This window comes from Amblyomma mixtum, chromosome 2 (genome assembly GCF_055824585.1).
Source record: "Amblyomma mixtum isolate Tamu chromosome 2, ASM5582458v1, whole genome shotgun sequence".
NCBI lineage: Eukaryota > Metazoa > Arthropoda > Arachnida > Ixodida > Ixodidae > Amblyomma > Amblyomma mixtum.
This window is the reverse complement of record NC_143013.1, coordinates 287112462-287125280: the sequence shown is the minus strand read 5'-3', so window position 1 is coordinate 287125280 and position 12819 is coordinate 287112462. Positions and strand designations below refer to the sequence as shown.

Sequence of the window (12819 nt, the reverse complement as noted above, 5' to 3'; positions counted from 1 at the left end):
CTTCGTATAAGCCTGTTGCATGAAATGAATCGTTCGACTTAAGATTTCGATTTCATGATGGTTGTTAACTACTGGCTGCTAAACGATACCTTCTATTCGTTACGAAAACTCGATACTTACACCTACACCGCTACTTTGAGTATTATTCGAGCAGCTGATGTGAAATACCTTTCAAACAATACAGCGTCGCTTGGTTCATTTATAAACGGCCTACAAGGAAGCCGTGCGTAATGTGCGGCTTTGGAATGCGCCTTTCCACCTACATACCTGGCGACCGGTCATGGTCACGCGACTTTCTCCACAGGTGCGTGAAATCGCTTTGTGAAACGAACGGGACGCATATGCGCGATCGATCCCGCAGCGCTGCATACCGTGGAGCGCGTTGCGCATCGCCTCGCATTTATGCCAATGAATGGGACAGCGCGCCAAGGCTTACGAAACGGCGCGGCCCCATTGAGTTTCTTATCTATATCTTCTCTCGTATGTACGGTGGCGTGTCGCCGTCGGCACGCGAGCGGTACGATGAGCCAGTGAATTAATTCATGCGTTCCAGCAGATTCCAGCCGGCGTGTTGACATAAACAATCGAGAGCAGCGGCGAGGCAATGGAATTGAGGCTGACTCTATGTACCCCTGGACGCATGGATAAAATTTGTAGAGCCAAGTTTAACGCATTAATTAGCGAAAGCTGTTGCAGCTTTGCTTTAGCCATTTAGGTTAACCCACCCTCTCCACCATTTCTCTCCCTGCCCTCTACCAAAGCTAAGCCCCCGCCAATTTTTTTTTGTTTGTGTGTGTGTGTGGGGGGGGGGGGGGGGGGACGCTCATCTTTTTTGTTTGTCTCATTTATATAAAAATGCAGTGGCACACTAAGTTTTCACTCAGCTAAGCTCAGCCGAAAACAATAAACACTATCTGCGTCTTTAGTAGCGTGTACGCTGTATTAATGGCCACATATAGCCTACTCTGCATATATTTATTTATTTATTTCGTTACTATCAGGGCCGGCGTTACAGATAGGAGTGGTAAGTATACTTATACAGGAGATAGGTTATCTGTATTAAACAGATGAGCTTGAAAGAATGGGAACACGAAGGAAAAAAAGGCCTGGACAAAGAAGACAGCTTCGATAGAATGCAGGTGTCATTCACTTCGGAGAAAGCTTTTTGTACCTGAACGGCGTTTGTTGCTGGGATCGTCGGTCTCTTTCAGTCATCATGGAATCCACAGCGCTTGCGGTCTAAGGCACGAAGACGTGGAACGGCACACGATTGTAGAGCTAAAACTCTAAAACGATGAAAAACTGAATCGGGCGCTTTAATCACGAAGCTTCGTTACCGACAATGGAAGATTGAAGGAGCTTCTGTTTTCGGCGCAGTCGTTGCATAATCTCGCCGCGCAAAGCGCGCTTGTTGTTTTCATGCGCCAGAATGTTTATTCCCGTGTCAGTATCAAGAACCGAGTTCGCTATACGCCTTCAAAGCGAGAAATAGCCGCGTCGGAGAAACGGCTGCAGGCAGCGTACGTCAACCTTGGCGGGCTCTGCCAAGTGCTGGCGATTTCCTCGCGCTAACTAAACTTAGATGCAGGCTCCGCGAAGTCCTCTCTCCTAAAGAGTTTCGCCGTCTCCTCGCGATGCGAGGAGGTGACTGACTGCCTGCCGCCGAGTCCTCCGCTGGCACGCCTGAGGTCATCTATGGCCCGCGGTGCAGGTCTTGCCGCCGTGCGCGCCCCCTCGCCGTGCTGCATTCCGGGCAGTCCCGGCGCCGACCTACTTCCGCACGCGCCCGCTGCAGCACTTTCTCCCCTGGATGCGTTCCACGCTGCCGAGACTGATGCGCTTACCTGATCCTCGCAGGCCACGTGCCTGTTTGCGAGCTCTTTGTGCCAGGCATGGTAGGTCTGATAGCTGGCAGGTCTGTGGGGATGGATGGAAACAACTTTATTAGACAAAAAAAAAAAAAAAGAACTCTTCCAGGGTGCTCCCCTACTGCTTCAGAAGTCCACGGGCTTGAACTTCACATAAAGCCCGATCCACCAGCCATTTCTGGCCGGCGGGCTGAGCGGTCCGTAAAGCAGCCTACCAGGAAGAATGAATGGGATTGGGGAGGGGGGGTACCGCCTGTGGGGAAGGACGTTCTCACAGGTAGTGGAAAATAGTATGTGAGGATAGCTGGACGGATTTTTAGTGAAATATTAGGGTTTTTTGGTGGAAATGGCGCAGTAACTGTCTCACTACTCGATGGACACCTCAACCGCGCCGTAAGGGAAGGGAGAACAGTGGGAGTGAAAGAAGAAAGAGAGATGGGGGTGCCCTAGTAGAGGGCGCCGGAATAACTTCGACCACCTGGGGATCTTGCGATGTGCATTGAAATCGCGCAGCACAAATCGTGTGAAAGTACAAATGCAAGCGCGTGCTTATATTACTAAGCACTCTACAGTACTTCGTTACTCTCCTAAAGCTGAAGAAAACAGGAGGAATGGCGCCTCGTCTTCATGGAAATGCAAAACAAATATCAGCACTTGCGAACTTTTTATGTAATATATGATCGGAGAAAGCTTCAGAATAAACGGAGGCAATTCCCTTTAATATCAGACAAGGAAAAAGCCAACTTTGAAAAAAAAAAAAAGAACGCTAGACCACTTTTCAGTCCTCATATACTGAGGAGGACGTCCTCTGGAAATCCCTGCGCGTCGTGCGCCCCATCACCATCCTCTCTGTGGCGCATCCGAGGCAGATGTTGAGTGGCGCCAGTCCGGGGGTCGACAGGCCGGTCGATGGTGCCTTCTGGTCGCCCGTCCGGCCGACTGTCCGAGGCTTTTCTCGTTTAATCTCGCTCTCTCACTTTCACCCTCTTGCTTTCCTCCTTAGCCTTCCTTCTCCCTCGTTGTTGTTCGTGCTCTATTTTCCCTTTCAGCGGTCCTCCTCGAGCTCCCGCTCTGTCTTTTTGTCCTCTGGAAAGGCATCTTCCGACGTAGTGGCTCCTCTGCATGCTTCGTATTCGATGTCACCCTGATGTGATATACGTGCCATAGCGAGCTACTCCGGGGGTAGCGGAGGAAATGAGGGCATAAATGCGATTGGCAGAGGGATGAGGGAAGAAAGGGAAATACCATTAGGCATAGGAATAGAGAAAGGATGAAGCGGGAAAAATGAGCCGCAAAAGAAAAAAAATAGAAAAGAAAACAAGAAAACGAGAGGTAGAAAAGCATAATGGTAGCTGTCCTTGACATTTCACTTCAGATGTCCATATATTCACTCTCATAATAAGGTTTGATTATACAGGAAGGCCAGGGAAAGTTCCTCCCATTTACGATCACTTAGAGGTAGAAGGTCAGGATAACAGCATGAGAGTTAGGGAATATACAAAGCAGCTGTACGAAGGAGCAAGTTTATAACGATGTCAGGCATTGGGGAAAGTTTTAAGGGTGGGGGGAGGGGGGGGGGGGAAGAAGAAAAAAATAACGTGGGAAGCAAGAAAATTACAAAACATCGCTGAATAACATTGAAAGATGTGAATCTAAAAAAGAAACAAAGACAGCAGAACAACGACGACATATAGAAAGCGGACAATTGCAAGGGGCACAAATGCATATAATGTCAAGGGGGAAAAAAAAAGAAGAAGGTGATGAAGGCTCAGTGTTTTTCGGAAGTTTTCGGAACACTTCGCATGTGACCGGAACACTCGAAGTGCCGTGCAGCGTTCCATCGCTTTCCTGGAGCTCTAAACAATCTTTAGACAGAAATGCACAAGCAAATGGACGTTGTTATTTGCCAGCGTCACGTTACTTTTATGTGTAGCATATTGCAATCACTCAGTTCAACCCTTGGGCGCGGCCGGGCAGCCACCAAACCACGTGACGTGACGTCACGACAGCCGGAGGAAAAGTTGGGCCCAAAATTTAAAAAAAGGAAAAAAGAAAAAAAAGAGAAGAAAAGAAAAAAAGAAGAAAAAGTAAAAAAAGAGGTGAGCATGGTGGCGGTTGCCACCACCCCGTTTCAAAGGGGGCGCTCCTATCCATCCATCCATCCATCCATCCATACGTCACGGAGGAAAAGCTGCTGAGAAAATCGACTGCCGCCAAGCAATACCTCGCGCAAAAAGACCGCGCAATATGCAACGCATTCTTGGCTTAACCAAGCTAAGCCTGGGCATCTTTTTGTCCTTCTTACTAGAGTTAGGAGTTAGATCAAATGCATTAAACATGGTGCAATTGATGAATTGTTGTTGCTTGCAAAAAAAAATTCAGGAGATTATGAAGAAAAGATCTGTAACTTTCGCGCACTGGGCGGACACCTGAACCGCGCCAAATCAACGGAGGAAAACCAGCGAGTCCACTGGCCCACGTCTAAATTTATCCAGTCCAGTGACTCTACCACTGCTGATATCTCATGCATGCCCGGTCATATCAGCGAGTTGGAAGCGAAATGCAAGGCGCTCATAAACTGTGCGATGTCAGTGCACGGAACCCTCCACAATAGAGCCAGTGACTCTACGCCATTAAAGTGTCCTTTTCTCTCTTTCATCTCTCACTCCTTCCTTCCTGGCTTCTCTCACGGCGCAGTTGAGGTGTCCAGCGAGAAGTGAGACAGTTACTGCGCCTTTCAGTGAGACGTCCATGTATAGAAGGCACGTCCATGCGCATGCATAAGCCTCCTGTTACCATGGGAGTGGGAATGCGCCCGCGCTTTTTCTTCACGGCCGACCGGGTGTGCTGTTTCGGCGCCGATTCGCGACTCTAGCCGCCGCCTATCGTATTACGGGGCCATCGCGTTGTTCCTCACCGCCGCCGCCTCGGCCGCGGAGACATCAGGGGGCTGCACAGCAACAACCGGAATGCAAGGAAAAAAAAAAAACGGCACAGATGTCATCGGGAACGACGCTGTGGCTCATCATTATCGCCGTTGTGCAATGGGAGACGGGACATGCGAGTGCTCGTCTAGTTTGACCTACTCCATCTGTTCTCCAGACTCATCCTCTGCGTATCAGGCCGCTCCTTCATGCGAGACGAGCAATACTTTAGCGCGTATAGAGATCAGGATTCAGAAAGTCACGAGAAAGACACGACGAGCGCCGAATTCTGTGGTGTTTGTGAGAATAGTTTTAGGGGTCAGAAAATACGTGTTCGCTCGCTGGCGCACTCTGAACACGATTACGCCTATATCCCTTTTCAAGAACCACCGCCGCATCCATCCGTATAGATACGTGAAGCTCGCATTCTTCGCCGAATGCAGTTTAATCTCCTTCATGCACCAGCCATACTTTATTTGTACCGGTACACTTCCCCAACTCAGTGCTCACACTGCCCACACATATATGCAGATATAGAACACTACCTTATGTCACAGTGTCAGTCAACCTTCCAGTTAAAGGAATTGGTTTTTGAGGAAAGGAAACGGCGCAGTAACTGTCTCGCATGTATCGGTGGACACCCGAACTGCGCCCTAAGGTAAGGAGGGATATGAGAATCGGCTGACTCCATTGGCTGAGAGGGGGTCTTTTGACGGGTAAAAGTCGCGTCGTTCTTGAGTTTTATCCGACTATACAAAGGCCGCCGCGGTGGCTCAGTGGTTACGGCGCTCGGCTGCTGACCCGAAAGACGCGGGTTCGATCCCGGCCGCGGCGGCTAGAATTTCTTTGGAGGAGAAATTCTAGAGGCCCGTGTACTGTGCGATGTCAGTGCACGTTAAAGAACCCCAGGTGGTCGAAATTTCCGGAGCCCTCCACTACGGCGTCCCTCATAGCCTGGGTCGCTTTGGGACGTTAAACTCCTATAAACCAAACCAGACTATACAAAGTATGTATGTTTATTCTTGTGCACATGCAAACGGTCACCGCTATATTCGCGATGCCTGTCCACGTTGCCGCCGAATGTTATCAGCGCAGCGGTCAACAGCCCGCCACAAGCTGAACGGAGATTATGAAATCATGCAGCCATAAACGCTAGCGCAGGCAATTGAATTTTCTTTAAACATTTCCGAGTCTCAACACACAAATGATGCTTCCCGGGAAAAAGAGGCATTTGTCACCCTCTGACTTCTTCACCGAAACGACGGACGACCTTTTTTTTTTTTTTTCCACTGCCGCGTTGTATGCGCATTTTGACATTTTTCCTCGCAAGCTTGCCGCATTGAGACCTTTCGCCTGCACACGTCAGACTTCTCATCACAAGTGTGATCCGGGCATGGCACTCCCTGACTGCGTTAATAACCTAAAATTGATAACCTCCGTTAACGACAGCCGTTAATAACCTCAAATGCCATAACTTTTAGCAAATTGTAACCATTGCATGCGTCCTCAGTGGCCGACCCTCAGCTCCGAAAGCAAATGAATGGTTTGAAACCGAAGCGGCGGGTAACTTCCTAGCATTCGGGGCTGCATGGGCGTTTTTGTGACTTCCTATTTCGTGATTCATGAGGCACGCGAGTGCCCTCAGGTCGTGGGCTACTTACGGACATCCGTGTGAAGGGGCTGGGTACTTCGTTTGCGGCCTGCGTCCGTGGGTGCGGCACCTAAGAGCTATATAGGCGACAGTTGGTCGGCTGGCGCGTCCTGGTTGACGCAATCAAGCCCACGCCTGCTTGCCGTACATAGGCTGTGGGGCCTGATAACAAGCAACGTCCTGTGGGCAGTACCTCGCCGGTACATGTCCAGCAGTATTGGACAAATATTTTGAATAATTGGAATGTTGTAAAATATTGTTGTGAAAATATTGAAGGTAATGGTCCATTCTCCCGATGTTTAGCAAAATCTTTCTTTTGAAGTTTTTCCATCGCTTGAATCGAGCAGTCAAGACTTCCATAGAAAATCAATGATTAACGTTTTTGACGACTGCAAAAACGTTAATAGCGAAAAAATGCAAGCTTGCTCATGGGAGATATGCGGGTTTATTAACTGTTACAGTGAAATCTTACAATACACGAAAAAATTTGCGTCCATAAACTCTTTCTCGTTGAAAACTTCTTTTGTCCAGAATTGCTGGATGTGACTGCAAAATAATTTTTGAAGAAAACTACTAGTCGAAATTTCTACTTTTATGCAAGCTTCTTTTCAGTCACCGCGACTGCAAAACCACCTGCCTCTCTGCAGAGGTCGTCTCCAAACCTTGCAATTGAAAATAGCTGTGGCACGGTTGTCGCCGCGACTTCAGTGCCATGGCTCCATGATGCATCACTTTTCTTATGTCATGAAGCGATGTTCTGTCAGACTTCTCTTCGCAGTCGTGCATTCTTTCAATGCATTGCTATTACTCCTCCAACGCGTCCCCTGCTGGCTGAACTCGCAAGCTTTCGACAGGGACGAGCCAAGTCCAGCCGTGTCCTGACTTGCGCATTGAGTACCGACTCCCAAGAGCCCTCTGTAGATCGGCGCGAATAGGGCTGTGAGCGTGGTTCACGCGGTAGGTCTCTTTCGCGCGGAGATGCTATAGGGCCTGCGATAAAGAGGCGCTTGCGTCACCGGCGTGCGCAGCGGTGAACCTCGCCGACGGCCCTGTCTCAACACGCGCGGCGCCGAGATAAGGTTGCGTCATTTCTCCCCGGCGCCTTCTCCGGAGTCGCCGCCGACGCTGAGGACCAAGGTCGCTGTCCTGAAGGCCCGCGTGACGCATCACAGTCGGCGGGACACTGAACTGTCTGTTTTGTCTGTCACCTGCCGCCTAACATAGGCGTGCTTGCACTGAGGAGCGTGGATGCTCTTGCACCGCCTACTGTCTTATAAACGCTTCGCCCAGAGCTTGAAGTACTGTCTTGATCACATTTAGCCTCGGGCCGCCGCGGTGGCTCAGTGGTTATGGCACTGGGCTGCTGACCCGAAAGACGCGGGCTCGAACCCGGTTGCGGTGGTCGAATTTCCATGGAGGCGAAATTATAGAGGCCCGTGTATTGTGCGATGTCAGTGCACGTTAAAGAACCCCAGGTCAGGTGGTCGAAATTTCCGGAGCCCTTCACTACGGCGTCCCCATAGCCTGAGTCGCTTTGGGACAGCCATAAACCGTAAGCCACATTTAGCCTCAACGCGGGAGCGCCTGGTTTCGCGTATTGACGAGGCCGCGAAGAACGGGCGTATAGTAAATGCTCAGTGCATCATGCTAACTGTGATCAATACTTGCATGCACCCAACGCGGAGGCTCAGTAGTTATATGCGCAGCTGAGCGCAAGCTCCCGTGCCAAGTGCCGGCAGCCGCGAAACTTTTGATGGAAACCTGCCTTGCCTATCTTCGCTAACCAGTGCTCGGGAATTAACCACGTTTGGCGTCGTGCAGTTGTTACAACTTACAGGAAGTCTGACACAGAACGATATATAGGGGCATGGTCTTACTGACCTTGATTAACTGATGAAGCGTCTTTATTAAAACGCTTGTCGATTACTGCGCTCTGGAATGCCACAACATCCGCTGCCTACGCATTTCGTATCCATCACGTGCGTTAACGAGTTCAGCGTGTCGCGCTCGATGTGCATGCGACTATAATTTGCATCGCCTTGGCACCAGCTTTCGTGGAATTCACCCTCGCCCGTCGAAACTTCGCGATCGACAGCATCGATACACCGGCCGCCGAGGTATAGTACAGACACTGCAGTGCCCTGCGCTTCCGAGCGTGAACGCGCTGAAAGCAAGCGCCAGGAAGACGGGCGACCGTCACGAGAAAGTGAACGAACGGCGCGAGAGGAGGAGAGGGGTGGCCCTTGGGTGGCTGCGCCGTTACTTCGCGCAAAAAGCCATGCAGCTGCCAAGGGCCGCGGCGCCGCGTCGGCCGTCTGGGCGGCCTTTTAAAGCAACGCCGACACTTTCCGCCGCCGGCGCTAGCGACGTCCGTTGCCGCCGTTCGCCCGCTTGCACGCGTCACGCGCGGAGCAGTAGTCGTCAGCCGGGTCGGCGGCAGAACCGCAGCCTCGCTCGTCAGGTGCAGACGCCGCGCCGCCTTCCATGTGCGCCGTCGCTCGGCTTCCGCGCCAGCTGGAACCTTCGCCATCTCCTCCTCTTCATCATCTTCCTCGGCGCGCACTCGCTTCCCGGCGATCCCGGGCATCCCAGCAGAGAGAGCGTCAGTGGCGACCACCGCTCGCGAACAGCGTGTGCTCCGGGCAGTGCAGGATCCCGACTGACTTGATTCGTTCGGCGTGTTTTCTTCGCAATTGCTGTCGCCTCTTCGATGAGGAAAGAGGCCGTTGTTCGTCGGTCGCCTCTTCTTACGTCGCCCGCGGGGACCAGCGTCGCTGTCGTCAGCGCTTTTGTGCAGCTACAGCGTCGGATCGAGTGACCCTTTGTGGTGTCCGGTGCCTTCTTGTTCCAGTGACACCACGTGACTTCGGTTGCTACCGCCCGGTCTGGCCGCGCACGTGATCGTTCTCTTTTAACCTGTCTAAAGGTTTCGTGACGCATTCTAGCCTTTCTTTCGTGCATTGTTTTTTAATCTCCGGTGTAAATTGAAGTGCGCCGGCTTGGATTTTGGACGAGCGTGTTTGCTTGCATTGTTTCCGTCTTCGTGCCCGTCTTCGTGTGCAACTCATTCTCCGCTGCATTGCAGCAAGCGGCGGTCGGCAACGCGACTAACGCAGGAGAGCCAAGCCGCTTTGGTGCAGTTCGTTGACTGTCTGCCGCGCTGAGCGTCCTTCCGGCGTGCACCTTGTTGGCACGGAAGTTTTAGCGGAAGTGCTATTCGGCCGGGAGAGGTGCTGACTGTCGCGGTGACAGTGGACGCTTCCGGTTTCTTTTAACTCTTCGGGAAAGAATTATCGCGAGTGCAGTGCGCAAGCCGTCCAGCCAGGGGCAAGATGGTGTTCGTGCTGAGCCCAAGCCGGCGCTTCAGCAACAAGTGGATGGTGAGTGGATACTGATCCTTGTCCGTTTTCTAAAATTTCAACTTTCCTTTACCGCCGCGGTGGCTTAGAAGTTGTGGTGCTCGGCTGCTGACCCGAAAGATGCTTGAGACCCGTGCACTGTGCGATGTCAGTGCGGGTTAGAGAGCCCCAGGGGGTCTAAATTATCCAGAGCCACCCACACTACGGCGTCCCTCATAGCTCGAGTCGGTACGTTAAACACCGTAAACCAACCATTAACTTGCCTTTCTCTGTTGTTGGTTTTCTTATGCGTCGCTACGAAGTCTACTGCGCAGATACTTTTTGTGGAATAGAACCGCCTTCGGCGGAGACGTTTACATCTGCGCTGTGAAAGGGAGAGGTTTATTGCTATCATACAAAAAGAACAGCATTTAATTTGGCACTGGAGGCACGAATTACGCTCGCTGAAAGGAACTATACTTTGCGTTTTACCCAAAAAGTAAAATGTTAAAAGACTAAAAAAAATCACGTAACACAGTCGGTGGGTGCTTTATGCGCTTCTAATTAGTAGTAGTAGTAGTAGCAGTAGTATACGGTTTATTTGTACTGTACGTTGCCATTATTTCCAGTGAGATCTGGGACTTCAACTTTTTGCACTGGGCGCTTAACTGCAGGTTCTAACACCGGCACACCGAAAACAGTCACAGGCGATAAAATGCTTGATGCGTAACGCAAACTCTAAAAGGTTGTCATGTTTCGCGTTGCTCCTCATCAACTCCTCACCCGTCATCACTTTCGTGAGAACTTCACATCCTCCATTCAGCAAACGGTAGTCTTCCTCTATTCGTTGGTGATGATGAATTTTATCGGCGCAAGGGCATCTTTTGCCAAATAGCGCCATGCCATGCCATGTCACGCGGTGTTTTTGGTCTGCACTTAAAGCGGGACCATAAAGAACATGGTCCCAAGAAAAACCGAGCACTGGGCCAGGGGAACTCTTGTACCGTGTGCAGCTGTTGGTTTCCCGGAGGTACGCTCTGGAGATCGAACCCCGAGCTTCCCGTATACGAGGCGGATGGTCAAGCCATTCGGCCACCGCTGCGATCTTCCGTTTCTGTTAAGCCGCACTTTCCTGCATATATTTATGCATGTCGAGCAACACGCGCTGTCTTTTTCGCAACCTGCACGTGCACTATAGATAGAAAACGAGGAACTGATGTTCGAGACTGCGGAGATACGGTCCGAAGAGAGGGATGGGGGAGGAGGTTTGCCTCTGTGTCGACACTATACGACGAGGTCGCGCACCGCTTTTGTTTGTTCACGCTAGGGTGACAAAGCAACAGCGCTCGCGCCGTTTACATCAACCCGACACTGTTCGCGCCATTTCGACGCACTGCGCGCACCGTGCAACCACGAAACGGAAAGGGAAGAAGTGATCGCGCGAAACACACCGGGCCGTCTCGCTTGAGAGGGATGGACTTCCTGGGGCGGGCGGGTGTTCGCCCTGACCCGTGTCGCACACGCTTTTACCTTGCGAGGGGGCGTTTATATCTCGCCGCAAGCGCAGTGTCCCGGTGCTGTCCACTTCGATCCGGTTGGTGCCAGTTTTCGTTCGCTTGCCCCAATCTGCACGCGCGCCTACAGTCGTCTGCAATACGTAGTGGGAAAAGGCTCTCAGCGAGGGGCATAGCGAAGCTATACAGTGTACATGCACAGGCAAGAAAAAAAGAAAAGAGAGAGCGAATCTGTTTCGATGCGGAGCCTGTTTTTTTTTTTTTTTTTTTTTTCGGCCATAGAACTACGCCCTTCGCAAAGCGGCACAGATTTATACGTCTTCACCATTCATATCTCAAACCTTGATTCCTGATGCACCTGCAGTATAGTGGTCGGGGCATAGAGTTCCGTGGCACAGAGTTGGAAAGGAGGAAAATGATCAAGTCAGACGTATCCTGCAGAGTAAAGAACCGCAATGCGCTAATGCAGGTTTCCTGCTAAATGCGTTGTCATGATCGACTAATTTTCAAATTGCGAGTCTGTCGTAAATGGGGATGTTTGCATTGATTCCTTGTTTTATTTTTTTTTTTGCTACCTTTCCTTTGTTCACAATGTCGCTACAGCCCTGCTCCTTCAGTGCAATTTAAACCACTGCAATAAAGCGACAAGTAACAATGAACTAAAAAAAGAAAGTGTTTAATCCTCAAATACAGGGCTGACTTTACCTCTGTCCTCCTTCCCTCGTCTCCTCTCCTGCAAGAAGCAACACACTGGTGTAAGGAAGGTCGCAAGGGCTTCATCAATGATTCTGTAGCACGCTGCAGGCTGTTTCACTTCGGATGAGTAAAGGCGGTCATTCACTTAATCCCTCCTCTGTTCTATACGCTCCGTTGTAACCTTTAAACGGACACAGATAGACAAGCTGAAGTTGGCCTGCAAATAAAGGCTGCCGCGTTCTAGTGGCGCGGAGGATAGTTTAACTGGAAACGGATAAGCTAAAAAAAAGACCAGAAAAATTAAATACAGGTATCGCCACCACTGGCCGTTTTTATTAGCAAACTTCGGTGACGTCAGGATAGTTTTTCGAGGACCACTGATGCTATAGGCTGTGCCAGCATTCAACCCCTGTGATCACGGAGTCCCTTTCGGTCTTCATTCATTCATTCATTCATTCATTCATTCATTCATTCATTCATTCATTCATTCATTCATTCATTCATTCATTCATTCATTTGTTGATACTCTCAGCCTTTGCAGGCTATTACCGAAGTGAAAATTGAACAAATGCACATTCATTGCCATGGGTTTGAATCGTGGGGCGGATAGGGGGGGGGGGGGGGGAATGTTAAAATGTGTAAATCCACTTTTCTCAGCAATGAACGCCTTTTTCTGCCTACCAAATGTCAACACATAGCCAGAAAGAGTCAAAGACTCGATTTTTGATAAGAACGAAATATTTGGATAGTGTTGTATTCAATTCCTCTTTAATATGAGCTAAGGATACTTATGTTTTGCGTGAACATGAATTTCTGCAGGAGCAGTAG

At 50.4% G+C, this 12819-nt stretch overlaps 1 protein-coding gene across 5 annotated transcripts in view; it reads left to right on the top strand.

Annotated features, from left to right (window-relative positions):
• The window catches only part of Sarm (sterile alpha and armadillo motif), a 158354-nt gene that overhangs the window by 107948 nt on the left and 37587 nt on the right, over positions 1–12819 (top strand). Inside the window, exon 1 of one of the 5 annotated variants that reach the window (XM_089574312.1) lies at positions 8726–9823. The exons of the other annotated variants lie outside the window; for them this stretch is intronic. Within the exon in view, the coding sequence (XP_089430438.1) occupies positions 9776–9823 (48 nt within the window). The 5' untranslated portion in view covers positions 8726–9775. Of the gene's footprint in view, positions 1–8725; positions 9824–12819 lie in introns of those variants that run through there. 5 annotated transcript variants of the gene reach the window in all.